Source organism: Ovis canadensis, chromosome 7, assembly GCF_042477335.2.
Source record: "Ovis canadensis isolate MfBH-ARS-UI-01 breed Bighorn chromosome 7, ARS-UI_OviCan_v2, whole genome shotgun sequence".
Lineage (NCBI taxonomy): Eukaryota > Metazoa > Chordata > Mammalia > Artiodactyla > Bovidae > Ovis > Ovis canadensis.
In genome coordinates this window covers 61,905,615-61,929,077 of record NC_091251.1, presented here as the reverse complement: position 1 = coordinate 61,929,077, position 23,463 = coordinate 61,905,615, and the positions used below count along the sequence as shown (strand labels likewise).

At 40.6% G+C, this 23,463-nt stretch overlaps 1 protein-coding gene across 2 annotated transcripts in view; it reads left to right on the top strand.

Moving 5' to 3' along the window:
* The first annotated feature begins 14,245 nt into the window (after positions 1-14,245).
* The window catches only part of MINDY2 (MINDY lysine 48 deubiquitinase 2), a 77,381-nt gene continuing 68,163 nt past the window's right edge, over positions 14,246-23,463 (top strand). The window contains exon 1 of one of the 2 annotated variants that reach the window (XM_069596380.1): positions 14,246-15,395. In XM_069596380.1, the coding sequence (XP_069452481.1) occupies positions 14,544-15,395 (852 nt within the window). In that variant the 5' untranslated portion in view covers positions 14,246-14,543. The remainder of the gene's footprint in view (positions 15,396-23,463) is intronic. The other variant, XM_069596381.1, reaches the window with a different exon arrangement.

The following is a 23,463-nucleotide window of genomic DNA, read 5'->3' as shown; positions in this document are numbered from 1 at the left end:
GGACAGAGGAGCTTGGCATGCTACGGGTCATGGGGTCACAAAGAGTCAGACACTACTGAGCGACTAAGTGCAGTAGCTCGTTATTAGTAAGGAAATTAAAGCTTAAAGAACTTAAGTCACTAAAATCTCAGTGCTGGTTCCTGGCAGTGTCAGCACCCAAAGTTAAATCTGACTCCAAAGCGTGTGCTCTAATCACTACAATACACTGCTGTTCAACTGCAGTTGTCTTCTCAGACGTACATATCACTTCCCTCTTCAGTATCTTTGCACATTTTATTTCCTCCATAAGGAATTTCAATAATTCATTTTATGACACTTTTTTTGGTCAGGATTTTGCTTTCTGTATAAAGGATGGCTCAGAGAAGAAAAACACTTATAAAATCCATTTAGGGACTTCCTTGGTGGTCCAGTGGCTAAAACTCTGAGCTCCCAATGCAAAGGGCCCAGGTTCGATCCCTGGTTGGGGAACTAGATGCCACATACTCTGACTAAGACCTGGCAAAGCCAAATAAAAATAATAAATTAAAATAAAAATGAAAATCCACTTTTGAGGAAAAGAGAACAGTGGAAAATGGTGTTTACAACTTAAGGCATTTAGAAGAGTGTTATAAATATCACTTTCCTTTCAAATGTAAAGGAATAGATATTGTTAAACATATAGCTCAGGTTTCTCCTTTGTAACATTTTCACTAACTTTACTACTAGAAGAAATTTAAAATCATCTGCTCAATAACCATGACATTCAAACCCAACCTGCTCCACGCACAGGATGCTGAAAAAACATACAGGGGGAGTCAAGGGGCTGAAAAAAAAACCTAAGTATACCATGTCCATAATTCTAATGTATTTGTATCAAACTGTACTGTATTTGTTTATTTATTTTAAATCTTCCTTAATTCCTAAGGATAGTAATGAATCACATGTTATAGGGGTTTTGAAAACAGAACCTGAGAAAGTTAAGCAAATATATATCCAACAAATGTTTATTGAATCTTAATCCCAGAATAGAATCAATTTCACTAATATATTCAAAACCTAGGAGTGATTGCTCCCCTCACTGTCTAAAATCATGGTATCTTATTCTAACATTCAAGATGCTCCAAAAAACTCAATTTTCCAAACTTTTCTCTCTTCTCCTTACAATACAGCTTTTCTCCACCCTGTCAAACTGCACATGGGAATGCCACAATATCGTCAACTTTCTCCCTTCTACATTTTCCCCCTCTTGTTTCCTCCCTGCTCATACAGTATATTTGAAAAAGAAAGAAAGGCAATGGGCCCAAAATGGAGTTACTTATACTAGGCCTCTTGTCACCAAACTAAGATTTAAGTTTCAGTTCTCTCAGACACAGAAACTTAAACCAGTCAATCAGGAATCACCTGATCAGCACCTGATAGGTAATATACCTAACTGTATATTGGGCCAGTCCCTTATTGTCCCCTAAAGGAAAGTAGCTTTGCGATAACAAACACACTCTTTTGCCTAATATAACTTCCTTGTTTTCATTCCCTCCTGCCTATAAAAGTCTTTCATTTTTTAGAGTACCTTTCTATCTTCTAGATTGAATGCTTCCTGATTCAAATCAATTTTTGTTCAAATGAATTCTTAAAATGTTTAATATGCCTCAGGTTACCTTTTAACATGTATTTCATACATAGGCTTTAAAGTGCTGATGACAACCTGGTAGCTCATAGACCAAATTAGACTCACAGACAAGTTCAGTTTGATTTGTAGTTGAAAACTTTTTTCTTAATTATATGTCATTCTGCAACAGTTAGGAATGTTCATGTTAAAGCCTAGACGCCAGATTTTCTGTGAAAGCTGAAAGGTTACGCAGACTGAAATTCCTGCAAAGCATCAGTTGGCTGAGACTGAGTGGAGGCAGCCCTCCTTGGACGGGGCTGGCCTAATGTCCCTGTAGTCTTTATTATCCCTTTCAGTATTTCACCTTCTGATACTTGTTTTAAAAATTAGACCAAGTTCCAAACAGTCCTGAAGTGTTTTCCTAGAATCTTGGGGCCCCCTATCTCAATCACATTTAATACAAAACACCTATTATTTATATCCTTCATCTGCAATTAATCATGTGTTACTTTATTGATGAAGAGGCTTTGAGGCTTTTTAGTTCTTCATTTTCTGCCATAAGGGTGGTGTCATCTGCATATCTGAGATGATTGATGTATCTCACAGCAATCATGATTCCAGCTTGTACTTCTTCCAGCCCAGTGTTTCTCATGATGTACTCTGAATATAAGTTAAATAATCAGGGTGACAATGTACAGCCTTGATGTACTCCTTTTCCTATTTGGAACCAGTCTGGTGTTCCATGTCCAGTTCTAACTCTTGCTTCCTAACCTGCATACAGATTTCTCAGGAGGCAGGTCAGGTGGTTTGGTATTCCCATCTCGTTAAGAATTTTCCACAGTTTATTGTGATCCACACAGTCAAAGGCTTTGGCATAGTCAATAAAGCAGAAATAGATGTTTTTCTGGAACTCTCTTGCTTTTTCCATGATCCAGCAGATGTTGGCAATTTGATATCCTGGGTTCCCTTACCCTACTGCTCTCCACCCGGATGCCCTTTCCCAATAAAATCTCTTGCTTTGTCAGCAGATGTGTCTCCTTGGACAATTCATTTCTGAGTGTTAGACAAGAGCCCAGTTTCGGGCCCTGGAAGGGGTCCGCCTTCCTGCAACAAATGGCGACTCTGGCAGGGACTCTTCTTCGCTGAGACTGACATCCTGACCACTCGGGGTACTCAGGGGCCAGCTTTCCTGCCAATGGACCAGACCCAGCAGCTGCAACTGGGACCCTTTTGTCCCTGGTCTCCTCCTGACGCGGACAACTGGCCAGAGTGCCCCGACCGGGTAAGGAACAAGAGACTTTATTGATCTCTCTCCTCTTCCTCTCTCTTTTCTCTCCTTAACCCTTCCTATCCTTCCCTGTTTTTCTAGTCCCCTGGTCCTGGACGCAGGCATCCGGTTGAAGGGCCCTCAGCCTGAGCTGAGGATTGGAGACTGATCACCTCCTCTTGGCAGAGAACTCGAATTCTGGTTCTGGTCTGATTTCTGGTAGGGCCGAGTTCCAGTCCTCCCTTCTCTGGAGGCCCAGGGAAAAGTCCCATAACGCCTGGGTATCTACAGGTGGCAGGAGACGTCTGTAAGGCCACCCCTTTCGCCCCCCTCTCCCGCCTCCTCCCCTTCTTCTTTCAACCTGGCTTCCATTCCTTCCTTGAACTCTTTGAGGTCTTCTGAGAGACTGTATTCTTGTATGTAAGGGCTTCCCCTGGTGGCGCAGAGGTTAAAGGGTCTGCCTGCAATGTGGGAGACCTGGGTTCGATCCCTGGGTCGCGAAGATCCCCTGGAGAAGGAAAAGGCAACCCACTCCAGTATTCTTGCCTGGAGAATCCCATGGATGGAGGAGCTTGGTGGGCTACAGTCCACGGGTCACAAAGAGTCGGACACGACTGAGAAACTTCACTTTCACTATCTAGCAATATATATAATGTACTCAAAGGAAAAGAAATCGTAGAGAAATCACTTAGCAAGTTTATTCCAACACACTCAGTAACCTAGGACAGAAGAGAGAATGGAAGGCAAAGCTTGAATAAAACACTGAAGAAAGAGTCATATCCTGACTTGACTTGCACTTGTAGCAATTTATCGGATGGATTTAATTATATGTACAGTTATAGAAATTCAGTTCCAAGGACATTGATTGCAGTGAAGTTCATAATAAACAATGAAAATGATCTAAATATCTAAGAAACAGGTATTGTTCAGCCATATAGTTGGATATTATTAAGTCACTAGGAATGTTGCTGATGATTGGATATTAATCCATAAAGATGTTTATGATATATTGATAATTGAAACAAATGTGTTTAGAATAGTCTAACTCTTGCTTACAAAAATATGTAAGTGTTCAGATGCCTAGAAAAGTTTGGGAAGGATAGACGTACAATAAAGTATTACTACTGTTATTTCTAACACTTCATTCCATATAATTAGATGAAGGGTATTTTTTATTTTCCTCTTTTTGCTTGTTTTCTAATTTTTGGAAAATGAATATGCTTTGGATTTGTACTAAAAAAACAAAGCAGAGTTAGTTATTTCTTTACATTAAGCATTTATGTCAAAAAATAGGACTTGATCATGAGGAAACTAAAACAAAACTATTTGAATGTTTTAAGCCTGGGTAACAGAGACTGATACTAACATCAAAAATGGAGGAAAGACAAGAGCAAAAGAGCATTTTGAAACTGGGATTACATACATATCTCAAGGAAGAGTATACAGAAAAATGGCCAAAAAACTAACTTCAGAGCAGTGTGGAGTTCTGGGAGAGTAATAAAAAATAACACTGGCTGTAGAAGATGAACTTAGAAATTTTTTGTCTTGCTAAGATTTATTTATTAGCAGTAGGGATGAGGAGGGGAGGCTTCCTCTAATGCTAGAACAGTAATTATCAAACTTTATCATGTACCAGAATCACCATCTTGTTAAAACAGACCTCTTGTTGCTGGTCTCTACACCTTGATTCTATAATCTGGGTGGAAATAGAGAATTTATTTTTAAATTTATTTATTTATTTATTTCGTCTGTGCTGAGTCTTTGTTCCTGCATGCAGACTTTTCCCTAGGTGTGGAGTGCAGGGGCTACTCTCTAGTTTGCAGTGGCATAGCTTCTCATTGTGGTGGCTTCTCCTGTTGTGGAGCATAGGCTACAGGGCATGGGCTCAGCAGTCGCAGCGCACGGACTTGGTTGCTCCACGGCATGTGGACTCTTCCCAGACCACCAGGGATGGGAACCAAGTCCCCTGTATTGGCAGGCAACTTCTTAACCACTGAACCACCAGGAAGTCTGATAATTTGCATTTTTAACAAGAAGCTCTATACAGTCAGCAAAAACAAGATCAGGAGCTGACTGTGGCTCAGATCATGAACTCCTTATTGCCAAATTCAGACTGAAATGGAAGAAAATGGAGAAAACCACTAGACTTTTCAGGTATGACCTAAATCAAATCCCTTATGATTATACAGTGGAAGTGAGAAATAGATTTAAGGGACTAGATCTGATAGACAGAGTGTCTGATGAACTATGGATGGAGGTTCGTGACATTGTAGAGGAGACAGGGATCAAGACCATCCCCAAGAAAAAGAAATGCAAAAAAGCAAAATGGCTGTATAGGGAGGCCTTACAAATGCTGTGGAAAGAAGGGAAGTGAAAAGCAAAGGGGAAAGGAAAGATATACCCATTTGAATGCAGAGTTCCAAAGAATAGCTAGGAAAGATAAGAAAGTCTTCCTCAGCGATCAATACAAAGAAATAGAGGGAAACAACCGAATGGGAAAGACTAGAGATCTCTTCAAGAAAATTAGAGATATCAAGGGAACATTTCATGCAAAGATGGGCTCAATAAAGGACATAAATGGTAGGGACCTAACAGAAGCAGAAGATATTAAGAAGAGGTGGCAAGAATACACAGAAGAACTGTAGAAAAAAGATCTTCACGATCCAGATAATCAAGATGGTGTGATCACTCACCTACAGCCAGACATCCTGGAATGTGAAGTCAAGTGGGCTTAAAGAAACATCACCTTGAACAAAGCTAGTGGAGGTGACGGAATTCCAGTTGAGCTGTTTCAAATCCTGAAAGATGATGCTGTGAAAGTGCTGCACTCAATATGCCAGCCAATTTGGAAAACTCAGTAGTGGCCATAGGACTGGAAAAGGTCAGTTTTCATTCCAGTCCCAAAGAAAGGCAATGCCAAAGAATGTTCAAACTACCTCACAGTTGCACTCATCTCACACACTAGTAATGCTCAAAATTCTCCAAACCAGGCTTCAGCAGTACGTGAACCGTGAACTTCCTGATGTTCAAGCTGGTTTTAGAAAAGGCAGAGGAACCAGACATCAAATTACCAACATCCGCTAGATCATGGAAAAAGCAAGAGAGTTCCAGAAAAACATCTATTTCTGGTTTATTGACTATGGCCAAACCTTTGACTGTGTGGATCACAATAAACTGTGGAAAATTCTTAACGAGATGGGAATACCAAACCACCTGACCTGCCTCCTAAGAAATCTGTATGCAGGTTAGGAAGCAAGAGTTAGAACTGGACATGGAACACCAGACTGGTTCCAAATAGGAAAAGGAGTACATCAAGGCTGTACATTGTCACCCTGATTATTTAACTTATATTCAGAGTACATCATGAGAAACACTGGGCTGGAAGAAGTACAAGCTGGAATCATGATTGCCGTGAGATACATCAATCATCTCAGATATGCAGATGACACCACCCTTTTGGCAGAAAGTGAAGAACTAAAGAGCCTCTTGATGAAAGTGAAAGAGGAGAGTGAAAAAGTTGGCTTAAGTCTCAATATTCAGAAAACTAAGATCATGGCATCCGGTCCCATCACTTCATGGCAAATAGATGGGGAAACAGTGGAAACAATGGCTGACTTCATTTTTCTGGGCTCCAAAATCACTGCAGATGGTGATAGCAGCCATGAAATTAAGAGACGCTTACTCCTTGGAAGGAAAGTTATGACCAACTTGGACAGTATATTGAAAAGCAGAGGCATTACTTTGTCAACAAATGTCTGTCTAGTCAAGGCTATGGTTTTTGGACTAAAGCCAAAGGCTATGGTTTTGGGACTATAGTTGGACTATAAAGAAAACTGAGTACTGAAGAATTGATACTTTTGAACTGTGGTGTTGGAGAAGACTCTTTAGAGTCTTTTGGACTGCAAGGAGATCCAACCACTCCATCCTAAAGGAGATCAGTCCTGGGTGTTCATTGGCAGAACTGATGTTGAAGCTGAAACTCCAATACTTTGGCCACCTGATGTGAAGAGCTGACTCACTGGAAAAGACCCTGATGCTGGGAAAGATTAGGGGCAGGAGGAGAAGGGGACGAGAGAGGATGGGATGGTTGGACAGCATCACTGACTCAATGGACATGGGTTTGGGTGAACTCCTGGAGTTGGTGATTGTAGGGAGGCCTGGCGAGCTGCGATTCATGGCATCGCAAAGAGTCAAGCACGACTGAGCAACTGAACTGGACTGAACAGGAATCCAAGTGATGTTGATACTGCTAATCCCCAAACCAGATTTTGGGAATAATCATATTAGAATTGAGAGAGATTAGGTAAATTGTTGGGCTGACAGGGTAGAAGTTTGAGGAGAGAAGTCCTAAGACATGAGGTATGTGTGCATGCATGCTCAGTCGCTCAGTCATGTCGGACTCTGCAACCCTATGTGATGTAGCCTGCCCAACTCCTCTGTCCATGGGATTTTCTAGGCAAGAATACTGGAATGGGTTGCCATTTTCTTTTCCAGGGGCTCTGGAACCCTGGGATCCAACCTGTGTCTTCTGTATCTCCTGCATTGCAGACAGGTTCTTTACCGCTGAGCCATCAGGGAGGCCAGGAGATACACTTGATTCAATTAAAAAAAAAAAACTGAACTAGATGAACAGAGCCACTTCCAGAGCCCCTTTCTCATGAGACAGAAGAGTTTTGATCACAGAGGAGCAAGGGGCACTAGGCAAGGGAACTGGGCTGGAATTGTACAGCAAGAAGGAGCTGGGGTGTAGGGAATTTAAAAAAAAACAAAAACAAACCTTAACATCTGGTGTAATGCCAGGGGAACAAGGATTCTGAATTGAAGGTGATGGACTATATTCCTTTACTTCACTCCTGGTGAAACCTATCTGGACTCATATTTAGGTCCCACTTTTTAAAAAGTCTACATAAGTAAAATTGAGAGAAGCTTTATTAATGCTGTAGTACATTAGAGCTACAATAAAAGGGAAAAGAAGGTCACTTCCCTCCGGTCACCATCATGCATCTTTAACACCACCAGAACAGACTAGCATCTGGTGAAACAGCATGTAGTAGAATCAGCACCTGGTAGAATATCATAGGATTGGATTTGTGTCTGAACAGGTGTGGGACTCCTCATGGGGGCTCTCAGAAATAATTAAATAGGGGATGTACTTTACAGGAGGCTGGAATTTCTGCAGTCACTCAAGGGCCAGAGCCAGGGCAATTTGAATTACATGGAAACCCTTGATTTTAACTCAGAATTTTATCACTCTATCTTGTGTAAAATGCTAAGAGGAGTAAAAGTATACATGTCTTGTACCTGTGCAGTAATCAGAGCCAATTTTCACTCAACTAACAATAAAGAACCACTGCATTATTTTTAGTAGAATCCACAAAATAAAATCGAGATGTTTAAGCTATAGCTCTGATAGGTTTATGCAGGATAAGGTGAGGAAGACAGAATCATAGACTGGGGAATAACTAAAATGCTGCTAGATTCTGCTAGAAATTTTTAGATTTGCTGCTAGAAAAATGATAAGAACTCAGTGAGGAAGTGGCTATACATAAATGAACTTGTAAAGGTATACAATATCAGAAGACTTGACAGATGAGATAATAGTAAATAAATTCAGGTAAAAGCCAGATATAGCATCAATTTTTTCTGTCATGGTAGCTAAAAAAGCCATGATCTAACTATGAAAAACAGAATTTTAAAAGAATTATCATTCTGATGATAAAGATGAAGTTATTTCCCAAGCAGGAATAAAGACATAGATGTGGAGAACAAACGTATGGATACCAAGGGGGAAAAGAAGAGAGGTGAGATTAATTGGGAGATTGGCATTGATATATGTACACTACTATGTAAAAAATAGATAAATAATAAGAAACTACTGCATAGCACAGGGAAACTCTACTCAGTGCTCTGTGGTGACTTAATAGGGAAGGAAATCCAAAAAAGACAGGATATATGTATATGTATAGCTGATTCACTTTGCTGTACAGCAGATATTAACACAACATTGTAAAGCAATTATACTCCAATAAAAATCAATTTAAAAGGAAAAAACTATTATTTTGAGAGTAAGAAATATATTTTTTAGATTTCTTAAGGCTGAAGTAATAATCAGCCTGTGATTTTAATCAGGCGAGTGTAGTTTAATTACTGCTTCATTATCTCACACTAAAAGATTTTTTTTCTCATCTGAATCTTTTTAAGTTACTGCTTATTACCACTCCTTCAGTATTAACTATTAACTTGTATTCTTAATGATCAATACTTAATGATCAATTCAACACATTCACGTGAATCTTATTTCTCGAAGTAGATTTTGCTCTCCTAAAGAATAAAACCAAAGTTTTACACTAGTATCCCTATATCTCACTCTCTCTGGCACCACCAATAACTCCATACTAACTAAATGATACTATTTTATTGCATATGGTTCAAACATCCTTTGAAAAATATAAAGATATATTAAAAATTATGATCAGTATTCCAAGAGATGAACTAGAAGGAACTCTTGGACATTAAATATACAATAGTGTCAATAAGTAATGCATCAAAAAGAATTGAAAGACAAACTTGAGTAAATCTCTTAGAAAGCAGAACAAAAAGATAAAAACAATTAGAGAAAAGATAAGATTTATAAAAGAAAGGAAAAAGACATTTCCCAGACCTGAAGGATGTGTCTCTACATTGAATGTGATCACCAAATACCCAGTGCAATGAATAAAGCAAGACCCACCCAGAGGTATATCAAATACTGAAATGGTGGAACACCAAGAAGAAAGAGATGAAATAAATGTCAGAGAGAAGAAACAGGTTATATACAAAGGTTTCAGAATCTAATAGTATCAGACTACTCTATAATCACCTGGAAGCTAGAAGACAGTTTCTCAACAACTAAAATGAAGAAAAAGTATCTCCAATGCTGAGTTTTATATTCCAGCCAAACTATACGATATAAAGGTAGAATAAAGGTCTAGCTATTTTCGGACAAATATGACCTACAAAAATATGCTTCTTATGTACTCTTTCTCAGGAAACTGAGAATATATTCCACCAAATCAAGGAAACAGGAAGACAGGAGATCCAAGAAAGAAAGGAATCAAAATAGAAGAGAGGAAGAAGCAATTCCTAAAACAACAGAAAAAAGAAATCCCAGGATGACAGCTGCTCAGCAGGCCTATAAAACAACAAGTCCAGATCAGAGCAGAAGTGAGTGTTCAGGAGAGATGTACACAAGATTAAAATGGGTCTGAGAAATAACATGATATGATTGACAGTACTGGTAAGTCTGGCTGAGTTAGTGGTAGGTGGAGTTTTAAAGCCAAGCAACAAAATGATAAGGCAATTGTTAATTTCAGGGAAAATAAAACTTTAGCAAAAAAAGTAATCAGAGTCACAGTAAAATACCTGATTTTGTGGTGAATAAATCTAATGCTTTACATTTTGAGTACTCTGATCAAAGTTTTGAAAAAAATTGGGAGATTGGAGCAAAAGGAGGAAAAAATGGTATGAAAAAAAAACACCCTAAATCCTCATCTTTATAGGACTAAATCAATAAACAATATCTGCAACTTTTAAATGAAGACATCAGAGTGTAATCATGTTACTCAGAAATATGGGGAGAAGGAGCTAAAGACATCTAAGAGTTGAAAGGGTCTGCATCAATGTGGAGGGACAGAGCAGTAACTGCTTTTTTTACATACACTATCTGACTTTTGGGTTTCCCTGGTGGCTCAATGATAAAGAACCTGCCCACCAATGTAGGAGATGCGGGTTCCACCCCTGAGTTGGGAGGGTCCCCTAGAGAAGGAAATGACAACACCAGTATTCTTGCTGGGAAATACCATGGACAGAGGAACCTGGTGGGCTATAAAACAGCCCATGGGGTCATAAAACATGGGACAGGACTTAGAGACTAAATAACTAAATAACAACATTTGACTTTTAAGGCTATTACATCTGTAACCCTGAAAAAAAATTTAAATTATGGATAATAACCAGTTTGTTTTTAAAATGATCTAAGCCTCTTGATGAAAGTGAAAGAGGAGAGCGAAAAAGTGGGCTTAAAGCTCAACATTCAGAAAACGAAGATCACGGCATCTGGTCCCATCACTTCATGGGAAATAGATGGGGAATCAGTGGAAACAGTGTCAAACTTTATTTTGGGGGGCTCCAACATCACTGCAGATGGTGACTGCAGCCATGAAATTAAAAGACGCTTACTCCTTGGAAGAAAAGTTATGACCAACCTAGATGGCATATTCAAAAGCAGAGACATTACTTTGCCGACTAAGGTCCGTCTAGTCAAGGCTATGGTTTTTCCTGTGGTCATATATGGATGTGAGAGTTGGACTGTGAAGAAAGCTGAGCACCAAAGAATCGATGCTTTTGAACTGTGGTGTTGGAGAAGACTCTTGAGAGTCCCTTGGACTGCAAAGAGATCCAACCAGCCCATTCTGAAGGAGATCAACCCTGGGATTTCTTTGGAAGGAATGATGCTAAAGCTGAAACTCCAGTATTTTGGCCACCTCATGTGAAGAGTTGACACATTGGAAAAGACTCTGATGCTGGGAGGGATTGGGGGCAAGAGGAGAAGGGGACGACCGAGGATGAGATGGCTGGATGGCATCACAGACTCGATGGATGTGAGTCTGAATGTACTCCGGGAGATGGTGATGGACAGGGAGGCCTGGCGTGCTGCGATTCATGGGGTCGCAAAGAGTCGGACACAACTGAGCGACTGAGCTGAACTGAACTGATTTTAACTAGAGATGCAAATAAGCAAAAAAGAATGGGATATTTTCCAGTTTAGTATCTTCTGACATTTCTCCCTAGATGCTACTCGCCACCTCTCTTAGAAAATACTATGCACATTTTCACAAATTTAAATAAAAATATATATTTGGTCATCTTGATTTATATAATTGCTATGAAAAAACTGATTTTGTTTTTATTATAGATAAGCTATTAAACTATGCATGTGAACATTTGAAACATATACGCATAAAAACTACAAGAGCAAGAAGGTTTAAGTAGCATTTTTGAAAAATGGTGAATGGTCATTATTTGAGATGCACTTTCAAGATTTTTGGCTCTACTATGGTTTCTGTCCTGTAAAAATGATTCATCCATTCAATTTTTTCATGTAATACACTTTTATAAATATCCTTTTTATAATCAAGGCAGCATGCTGACTTCTGAATTTCCTGAAATCTGTAATATTCTTAATTGTACTTAATGATCTTAAATACTGTAAAGTGCTTAATCCAGCAACATATATCTTAATCTGTTAACATTTGCAATTCTTTTTCAGGGAAAAATTCTAATTTGAACAATAGTATTTATTGCTTATGGACTGACATGGAGACCAAAAACACACAAAACTCCTAAATTCAATATTCTAAAGAAGCTTTCTATTCAGTTCAGTTCAGTTCAGTCGCTCAGTCGTGTCCAACTCTCTGTGACCCCCTGAATCACAGCACGCCAGGCCTCCCTGTCCATCACCAACTCCCGGAGTTCACTCAGACTCAAAGTCCATCGAGTCCGTGATGCCATCCAGCCATCTCATCCTCTGTCTTCCCCTTCTCCTGCCCGCAATCCCTCCCAGCATCAGAGTCTTTTCCAATGAGTCAACTCTTCCCATGAAGTGGCCAAAGTACTGGAGTTTCAGCTTTAGCATCATTCCTTTCAAAGAACACCCAGGACTGATTTCCTTTAGAATGGACTGGTTGGATCTTCTTGCAGTCCAAGGGACTCTCAAGAGTCTTCTCCAACACCACAGTTCAAAAGCATCAATTCCTCAGTGCTCAGCTTTCTTCACAGTCCAACTCTCACACCCAAACATGACTGCTGGAAAAACCATAGTCTTGCCTAGACAGACCTTTGTTGGCGAAGTAATGTCTCTGCTTTTGAATACGCCATCTAGGTTGGTTATAATTTTCCTTCCAAGGAGTAAGCATCTTTTAATTTCATGGCTGCAATCACCATCTGCAGTGATTTTGGAGGTGGGCTGCAGTCCATGGGGTCTCGAAGAGTTGGACACGACTGAGCGACTTCACTTTCGCTTTTCACTTTCATTCATTGGAGAAGGAAATGGCAACCCACTCCAGTGTTCTTGTCTGGAGAATCCCAGGGATGGTGGAGCCTGGTGGGCTGCTGTCTATGGGGTCACACAGAGTCGGACACGACTGAAGCTACTTACCAGCAGTAGCAGCAAAATAAAGTCTTGACACTGTTTCCACTGTTTCCCCATCTATTTCCCATGAAGTGATGGGCTTTCTATTATCTCTTCTAATTTTCCTCTTTGCCTAGAGTTGGATAAGTATCATAATATTATGCCACTGTAAAAAAGGTGGAAGGAACATAATTTCTAGAGGAAATAGTATTTCCCAAGCAAATATCAAAAACGTAGCAATAAGAAAAAACATTAGACAGTAAACAGCAAGAAGATATGAGCCCTTCCTCTTATTCACCAGGCATCACTAGTGCCACAGAATCCAGCAATGTAATGGGTACTGAAATATGTTAAATGCGTGAATGAAACACTGCTTAGTAACTTTGTTTATCCTCTCTAATCAAGAGATACAGAAAGACCACATTGTTAGATATCAGGAACTGATACATCTGACTAGGAAGGAAGATATGTCTTGCCATTTTCGGATCTCCATTACTAAGGAATGTTGAAAAGCGAAAAAAGAAGAAAGCCCCTGTCAGGAACAGATCACAGATCAGAAGAGCACAAGCCTACTCTCCCCTCTCTGAAAACTGAATGTCCTTAAGAGGAGTAGACTCAATAGAAAACTGACTTTTTCTGACACAGGCACTTTCCACTCCATGCAAAATGAGGCCAAGTTAAAACCGCAAAGACTTGGCTAATGCAAGCACGAGTTAATTTATTATGATTGGCCCAAATCACCCACTTTTTTTTTTTTTTTTTTTTGCCGCGCAGGCCAATATCCACAACCGCACTGACGCCTCATGTGGAGCGAACGTTTTCCCAGTAGCTGATGAGGAGCAGGGTATTTCTCAGCCAAAACCGAGAGAGACTGGAAGTTGTGCGGTGTAGTAATCCAAACACCTTGAGTGGATCCCAGCCTTTAAAATTTACATTTCGTTAAGAAATTCCTTCAATTTTCCATATTACAACCTGGGGAAACAAATCTGAGCTCTTCAGGGACGAGTTCTTTTCCACATACTACAACTGCTACCAACGCTCCATCCTTCAGCCCCAGGCTGAACCACACACGACTCAGCTCTCAAGGGTCACACCCGAGCTGACCACCTCCCCGCTCGCCTTTAAAGAAGCCGCGCGCGGTTTAGCTGCCCCAGAGTTCAACTTCCGGCCACAAAATGAGAGGATGTTTTTTTTCCTGGCCACGCCCCCTAGCCACGCCCTCCACGCCCCGCGCTGGCTAGAGCGCGCGGGCGCGCCGGCGAGGCGGAGCCCCGTGGGCGATTGCTGTGAGTGTCCCTTTCACCCGGCGGCGCGCAGGCACGCGCAGGCACGCGCAGGCACGCCCAGGGCCCACGGACAGCGCGGCGGCGCGCGCGCGCGCTCCCGGTGCCCTCCCCTGTGACGTGCCTGGCCGAGGCCGCGCAAGGGCGCTGTAGCTGCCAGTGCCGCTGTCATGGCGTCCGAGGCGCTGTCTGAGGAGATCCCGCCGCGGTCTCTTTAGAGCGAGGGGCGGGCGGCTGGGTATGGAGAGCGGCCCCGAGAGCCTGCAACCGCTAGAACACGGAGTGGCCGCCGGGCCAGCGCCAGGGACAGGTTCTCCGCAGGAAGGGCAGAAAGAGACCAGGCTCGCCGCTGGGGATGGTCCTGGAGTATGGGCGGCGGAGAGCACCGGCGGGAAGGGGCAGGGGGCGGCGGCCGCCGGGAGGAGCCTCTCGGACTCGGCTTCTCCCGCAGGCTCTCCTCAGGTTCTGGTACCCTGCAGCTCGCTCCCGAGCTTGGACTTGAAGGAGAGCGATTTGGAGAGTCCTGCTGCCCAGAAGGAGCCTGTAAGAGGGCAGCACAAGGTGACCGCCTCCCCGGAGACAGCCGAGGCCGGAGCTGACCATGGGCTGGGTCCAGCGGGAGACGGGGGCGCCCGCCCGGATCCCGCCGGCACCTGCCAGGAAGAGTCGGCGGCCGCGGGCTCTTCGGAGCCCAGCAGCGGCGGCGGCCTCAGCAGCAGTTGCAGCGACCCGAGCCCTCCTGGGGAATCGCCGAGCCTGGACTCCCTGGAGTCGTTCTCTAACCTACATTCTTTCCCCAGTAGCTCCGAGTTTAATAGTGAGGAAGGAGCTGAGAACAGGGTCCCCGAGGAAGAGGAGGGCGCGGCGGTGTTGCCCGGGGCTGTGCCTCTGTGTGGAGAGGAGGAGGTGGAGGAGGAGGAAGGGGAGACAGCCCAGGTGCTGGCGGCCTCCAAGGAACGCTTCCCGGGACAGTCTGTCTATCATATCAAGTGGATCCAGTGGAAGGAAGAGAACACACCTATCATCACCCAGAATGAGAATGGCCCCTGCCCTTTACTGGCCATCCTCAATGTTTTGCTTCTGGCCTGGAAGGTACATTCCGCAGCTTCTATTTCCTGCAGCTTTGGGGAGGGGTAAAAGGGGGGTGAGAGTGTTGCTGCATTGTCAGCTGATACCTTCTTCCTTTCTTTCCTCATTCATCAATAATCCCCGTTTCTTCCTACACGAAACTCACTCTGAGATTGTCTTGTTTAAGGAATATTCTCATATGTATGTCAGAAAGAACTGCCGGCAACCTAAGATCTCTCTTCTAGCGTTTAGTGGTTAGCTTTCAACAGCTGTGCCTGATACACTTGAAAACAGCCAGGTCTTAGGGCATCCTAAATCTTTTGATTATTTTTTAACTATATTTTTCTGTTATTCCTTCTTACTGACTTTATCCTATATGCAAAAGCGTGAAGAATTGGACAAAATCATCTTCAGAAGTTATCATCAATCCATTATATCAGGGAGCAAGTTTTGATAGTTATGTTATGCTCCATTTGGGTGTGGATACTTAAGGACGTGGTAATAGGGAAGATGTGGCCCCTTAGACAAATTCCATTTAAGGAAAAGTAATGGCCTGAGACCTAATTACCATAACTTCTTGGTTTTCAAAGATTGTTTTTATTTTATGGATGGTTTTTATTTGCCTCATTTCTTTGACTCTAGTTAAATAGTGTAGCATTATTGCCCATAACCACACAGAATGTGTTAAGAAAACTAAAATTATAATAACAAATAAGATATATTCACGATAAAGGAGTAAAAAAGGGAAGGGCCCTTCAAAAGTAACTGTACTGAGGACTCAGGAGTGAGTTACCTGTACATGAACTGTCTTATTTAAGCTTGCAGTTTTAGAGTGCTGAGAAGATGCATTTTAGAGCACATATTTTATTGTCAAATTGAGAGCTGTATCTATAGATAAAATGTTCCCTAGAAAAAAAATAACCTGGATTATTGTGACCAGTTAGAAAGAAAATTAAGTAAAGGGAATAGTGTTTATGAAATTCCCTCATCTTTCTGTCTAGCAAGGGATAATGCAAAAGAAATAAGATTAGAAATCTTACCAGTATCAAGTACATAATGGCACTCAAATGTTTTGAGTGGAGATTGCTTGTTCTTGAAGAGCTGTTGAGCTATTTGGAACTGCAGCATTGACTTCCTTGAAATTACTAAAGAACAGTGCAAGACAATATACTATAAATACTAGGTTATAGGAAGCAGATTGAAATGCATTAGACATCCCAAGAGGGGAAATTTTCCTTTAGTCTGGCATAGTTCCAGAGAGCTTCATGAAATTTTTATATCTTGAAGGAAGCTTTTAAGGAAAAAGTAGGATTTAAAATAACAGAAAAATGGGAATCCTGAGAGAGGGAAGGATATAAGCAAAAAGGAATGAAAATAGAATGAATGATGTGTGTGTGTATGTGTTTTGGATGACAGGAGTGGAAAGTTCATATTGCAAGATAATAGAAAATAAGATTGAAAGGGTGAAGAGCCACTTGATGAAGGACCTTGCATGTTAAACTAAGGAGTTAGATTTCATCCTATAAGCCAAAATCTCCAGTCTGTTTGTTTGAAGGAGTAACTGTTTCCTTTAGGCTTTTCTCACTTCCTAGTTTCTGCATAGTACTGCAGAAGCTCAAAGGAAAGAGCAAGTGCTGTGGTCTCAAATATTTGAGGATAGATGAGCATTGAATTGGTCTTTGAAAGACAGCTTCAAGTGAATGACCATAACGTCTGGGTTCCCACTTTGTGTGAGATAATAGAATACAGAGATGAGTAAGTTGCAAGAGTGCCCTCATGTAGCTTAGTATTGATTCAGAGACAGACATATAAACCATAATCCCAGTGCAGTGTGGAATTATGCTATGGAATTACAGAGAAATATGCTATGGAATTAACAGAGGAAAGTGTAAGTGAGAGTGGAATGTGTCAAGGGAGAGCTTCATAGAAGAGGTAACCTATGTACTGGGTCTGATGGGTAAGTAAATGAAGTTCCTTTCAGGCCAAGGGAATAGTGTATTCAAAGATGCTGAAGCAGAAAATGGTTTGTTCTATTTGGGGATTCCAGCCTTGGTTGGACTGTGGCGGAGGAGGAGAAGGAAATGGCAGTAGCAGGAAATAAAATTGATGTTAGGTTAGACTCTGAATGAGAAAGCATGTTAAAGAGCTTTAAGATTATTTTATAAGTCTTTGGTTCTTGCTTTTTTTTTTTTCTCTAAAGGTTATTGATGCACACAAAAACTACTTAGTAATCCTCAGTGATTGATAGGGAGATATATTAAGAGAAGCAAGCTTGGGTAGAGCAGTGTCCTAAAAGTGAGCCAGGGTTTCTGAAGTCAGTACTGTTCAGAATAGTACTTAGTTTTGTTTTGTTTTGTTTTTTTTTTTGCCTTTTTCACTATCATTCTTTCAGTGTCAGTAGAATTTTCCAAGCTGTATGATGTGTGATGGCATCCTTGCCCTGATGGTTAGTGGAATATGTGCTCTGCATTCTTGTGTTTAAAATTTTTCTCAGTTTTTGTTTTTAGTATAGTAAATGTTGATAGACAATCCACTTAAACTAGAGCTTTTTAGGATCCTCAGTGATTTTTTAGGACTGAAGAGGGTCTTGAGAACAAAAAGTTTGAGAAATGCAGTTGTAGAGAAAAATAGTAAACAGAGTATGAACGTTTTCCCTGGTGGCTCAGTCAGTAAAGAGTCTGCCTGCTATGCGGGAGATCTGGGTTCCATCCCTGGGATGGGAAGATCCCCTGGAGAAGGAAATGGTAACCCACTCCAGTTATTCTTGCCTGGAGAATTCCATGGACAGAGGAGCCTGGTGGGCTAGAGTCCTTGGTCACAAAGAGTCGGGCATGACTGAGTGACTTAACTTTATTTCAGTGTATGAAGGTAGTTGTCAGATTTCAGAGGACCCATCCCTAGGCTTGTTTAGACTTTATATATAGTTGACAATAGGAAGCTATTATAATTTATTGGATAAAGGAATGACATAATGAAAGGGATCTTTTCATTTGAGATTAAACTAGAAGTCAGACTGTAGTGACTGTAGCAACAGGAATTGATGAGATTAACTCTTTTGGATGGGGAATTCTTTGGCCGTTCTCTTTGATGAGGGCCACACAGCCTAAATGATGAATTGACTACTAACTGTATAGGAAATTAAGGATGTGATACTTTTTCCAATTTGAGTAATAGAGAATTGCTTGGATTATTCAAAAGATAGAGAATGTGCTTTAGATGGGAAAGTTGATGCAAAGTTTGGTTGTGTCAGATTGGAATTGTCTTACTAACAGTAAGTCATAAAAATATAAATGTTTATTATACCTTCAGAAGAATAGAATGGGCCTCAGAAAAGAGGTCAAAATTATGGGAAAAATTGAGTTGGAGAATTATTGCATAAATTTAAGTATGGTATCTATGAGAATAAATTAATTCTCCATAGAAAATGGTGAACAGTAGTTCTCAACTATTTGGGGAGGGACTTCCCTGGTTGTCCAGTGTCTAAGACTCTGCACTCCCGGTGCAGAGAGCCTGAATTCCATTGCCGGTCAGGGAATTAGATCCCACATGCTGCAACTAAGAGTTTGAATGTTGCAACTAAGCATCCTGCATGCTGCAACTTAAAGGTCCTACATGCCTCAGTGAAGACCCAGCACAGACAAATAAATAAATATAAATAAATAAAGTTGGTGGGGAGAAGGGAATGCTAAGCAGTAAAGATGAAAGAGTATAAAAGAAACCAGTATTGGCCCAATTTGAGATGTACATGAGAACTAGAAATGGGACAATGTCATAACAGTAGTCTGGGAGAGAGACTCTTAATTTATTTTTATTTAAGTGACTTATTATCAAAAGCAACAGCATTAAGAAACTGGCGAAGTAGGAAAGATTGTTGCCAAAAAGGACAGGTATGAGAATAGGGCATTATGAAGTTAGGATATTGTGGAGTCCTCAGAGGTGGTAAAATTCTCTTCCGAGGAAAAGAACAACAATCTTTTTTTTTTTTTTTTTTTTTACCCTGAAGTAATGGAAAGAAGACACAAAGACAAGGTTATGTTAATTAAAATGGAGAGAGAAGTGAAAATTGAGGCCTCATTCTCAATTTTGGCAAAATAATAGTTTATCTCATCAGTAGTAACTATTGAACTTGCCAGTGATTAAGAGGAGAGGTTGCAAAGGATCAAAGTGTGATTTTGTGAGAATATTATGTTGTATTTTAAAGAAGTTCTCATTGGAAATTATGCCTAGGAATTGAGGCATAAGTAGAAAGTTGTAAGTGGCCATGAATAAATTGGGGTACTCTTAAAACTTCTAGTATGTCAGTTTTGCTCCTCCCCCCGTTAGTTCTCTTATCTCTGGAAACAAGAGTAGGAAGAATGACTGGTTAGGATTATCAAGTATTGGGTTTTTCAAGGGTTGATTCATTGTGAGTCAATGGAGTTAAGGGTTGAAAGTAAAAGAGTTGATCATCTCTTTTGGGGGAGAATGAAGCAGTGAGAAAAATCAATTTTTAATTTTTCTGCTAGGGAATTCTCTAGCAGTCCAGTGGTTAGGGCTCTTCACTTCCACTGCAGAGGGCACAGGTTCTGTCCCTGGTTGGGAAACTTATAAAAAAAGAAAGAAATCAATCAATAAACTGAATACTTTAGGAGGATTTGAGTGATACAAAGGAAGGAAGTGCCATGTTTCTGAGTGAGAGATGACAGGTAAAATTATCAAACATGGTAAGTACTGATTTGGAAATGTTGGAGTTTTAATTAGACGTGTTGGTTTAGGACTGATGGAAAATAGGTGATCATTAATAATTTGTAAAATAGTTGAGCTGTGATAATCTAATAAATCAGGAAAGAACGAAATCTGTTCATTAATTTGAGCTGAAATTTTCTAATTCTCTTAACTGACACCAGGTAAATTGACTCAAATTTATGTCTTGAAACACGTTTTCATTTGCTTCTTTAAAAGAGAATGGTTTTGGTGGTTTTAAAATAATTTTTCTTTAATCTTTCATTTTGTCTATCAAAAACAATGTCCTTTATAGGTTTACTTGAGGACTGTGACCCAGTGAATCAGTTATGTTTATAAAAATCAACAAGTCAGAAGAAATGTAAAATTTATTTTCTGATGATACTGGCCTATACTATAAATGTTGAATCTGAGTGATGGGTACTGTCATTATGCTGTTATTTTTTCTACTTTTGCATATGATTTAACTTTTGCATTATAAAACATTTTTAAAAGCTTCTATATTAATATTTTTGTATCATGAGACATGTTTAATAACAGAGTGAGTCCCTCCTTTGTCACACTTTTGTTTTCTTATAGAAAGAATATAGGTTTAAGGCCCACATACTCAAAAATATATATATATAAATATATATATAGACATAAGAAGTGAAGTGAAAATCGCTTGGTCGTGTCTGACTCTTTGCAACCCCATGGACTATACAGTCCATGGAATTCTCCATGCCAGAATACTGGAGGGGATAGCCTTTCCCTTCTCCAGAGGATCTTCCCAACCCAGGGATCAAACCCAGGTCTCCTTCATTGCAGGTGGATTCTTTACCAGCTGAGCCACATATATAGACATATATATGTATATATAACTTATACTGTACTTGTAGTAGAGGACATATAGTATTGTAATACCTAATTGGTATGTAACATGTTAGTGGAAGACTAAATGCACTATTCTGATTTAAGATGTGCTTCTACTTAAGATGTACTCCAATATCTTCTATTTAAGATGTGCATGCACATCTGCTCTCCTGCCTAGCTCTTTTGGGTGGAACATTCTCTTTTTGCTTAGCAGGAGCTGAAGTGATCACCTACTCCACATCAAGGGAGGTACAGCAGGATTCTTAAGTTTGTTTATATTAGGCTGGTTGCTCCTAGGTTTAGACATTAAATCTAGAAACTGTAAAAGAAGAATTGATATATTTGATTCACTAAAAAAAAAAAAGAGCTTAAAGTTAAAAATAGACAAAAATATACCCCTTCCCCCAAAAAACTTCACCAGGAACTAATTCAAAACACACACTACAAACAGGGAATTATCTGCTAGACTACTGTGTGTCTAAGGGCCAATTTCTCAATTTACAAAGAACCCCCATAAATTAGAAAAGGAACTTCCTTGGTGCCCGAGGAGCTAAGACTCCATGCTTTCAATGCAGTGGGTACAGGTTATATCCCTGGTCAGGGAACTAGATCCTACATGCTGCCAAATAAATATTTAAAAACAAATAGAAAAAGATGAGCAATGCAATAGCAAAATGAGCAGAAAGCCATTGGCAGAAAATTCAGTGAAATTCAAATGGACATATCCTCTCTCTCACTATCACCTGCAGAGGCTGTGCTTCTTCCCAGAAAGCTTTTGCTCTAATTCTCCTTCCCTCCTGACTTTTCTTTTCTTGGACCGTTTTCACAATGCCTCTTCTTTTGACTAGGTTTTACTTTCCTTTTTTTACTTCCTGACTTATAGTAATATTGTAGCCACACAAATTTTCTCGTATTCCACTTTTCCTAGAGTAGGTACAAAGCTCTTTTGAGAATTTCCAAGTGTTCAGTTCAGTTGAGTCGCTCAGTTGTGTCCGACTCTTTGCCACCCATGAACTGCAGACACCAGGCCACTCTGTCCATCACCAACTCCTGGACTCCACCCAACCCATGTCCATTGAGTCGGTGATGCCATCCAATCATCTCATCCTCTGTTGTCCCCTTCTCCTCCTGCCCTCAATCTTTCCCAGCATCAGGGTCTTTTCCAATGAGTCAACTCTTTGCCTCAGGTGGCCAAATTATTGGAGTTTCAGCTTCAACATCAGTCCTTCCAATGAATACCCAGGACTGATCTCCTTTAGGAAGGACTGGTTGGATCTCCTCGCAGTCCAAGGGACATTCAAGAGTCTTCTTCAACACCACAATTCAAAAGCATCAATTATTCGGCACTCAGCTTTCTTTATACTCCAACTCTCACATCCATACATGACCACTGGAAAAACCATAGCCTTGACTAGACGGACCTTTGTTGGCAAAGTAATGTCTCTGCTTTTTAATATGCTGTCTAGGTTGGTCATAACTTTCCTTCCAAGGGGTAAGCGTCTTTTAATTTCATGCTGTAATAACCAACTGCAGTGATTTTGGAGTCCAGAAAGATGAAGTCAGCCACTGTTTCCACTGTTTCCCCATCTATTTGCCATGAAGTGATGGGACTGGATGCCATAATCTTAGTTTTCTGAATGTTGAGCTTTAAGCCAACTTTTTCACTCTCCACTTTCACTTTCATCAAGAGGCTGTTTAGTTCTTCACTTTCTGTCCTAAGGGTGGTGTCATCTGCATATCTGAGGTTATTGATATTTCTCCCGGCAATCTTGATTCTAGCTTATGCTTCACCCAGCCCAGGGTTTCTCATAATGTACTCTGCATATAAGTAAAATAAGTAGGGTGACAACATACAGCCTTGATGTACTCCTTTTCCTATTTGGAACCAGTCTGTTGTTCCATGTCCAGTTCTAACTGTTGCTTCCTGACCTGCATACAGATTTCTCAGGAGGCAGGTCAGGTGGTTTGGTATTCCCATCTCTTTAAGAATTTTCCACAGTTTATTGTGATCAACAGAGTCAAAGACTTTGGCATAGTCCGCAAAGCAGAAATAGATGTTTTTCTGGAACTCTCTTGCTTTTTCCATGATCCAGCGGATGTTGGCAGTTTGATCTCTGGTTCCTCTGCCTTTTCTAAAACCAGCTTGAACATCTGTAAGTTCACGGTTCACGTACTGCTGAAGCCTGGTTTGGAGAATTTTAAACATTACTTTACTAGTGTGTGAGATGAGTGCAATTGTGCGGTAGTTTGAGCATTCTTTGGCATTGCCTTCTTTGGGACTGGAATGAAAACTGACCTTTTGCAGTCCTGTGGCTACTGCTGAGTTTCCCAAATTTGCTGGCGTATTGAGTGCAGTGCTTTCACAGCATCATCTTTCAGGATTTGAAATAGCTCAACTGGAATTCCATCACCTCCACTAGCTTTGTTCATAGTGATGCTTCCTAAGGCCCACTTGACTTCACATTCCAGGATGTCTGGCTCTAGGTGAATGATCACACCATCGTGATTATCTGGGTCG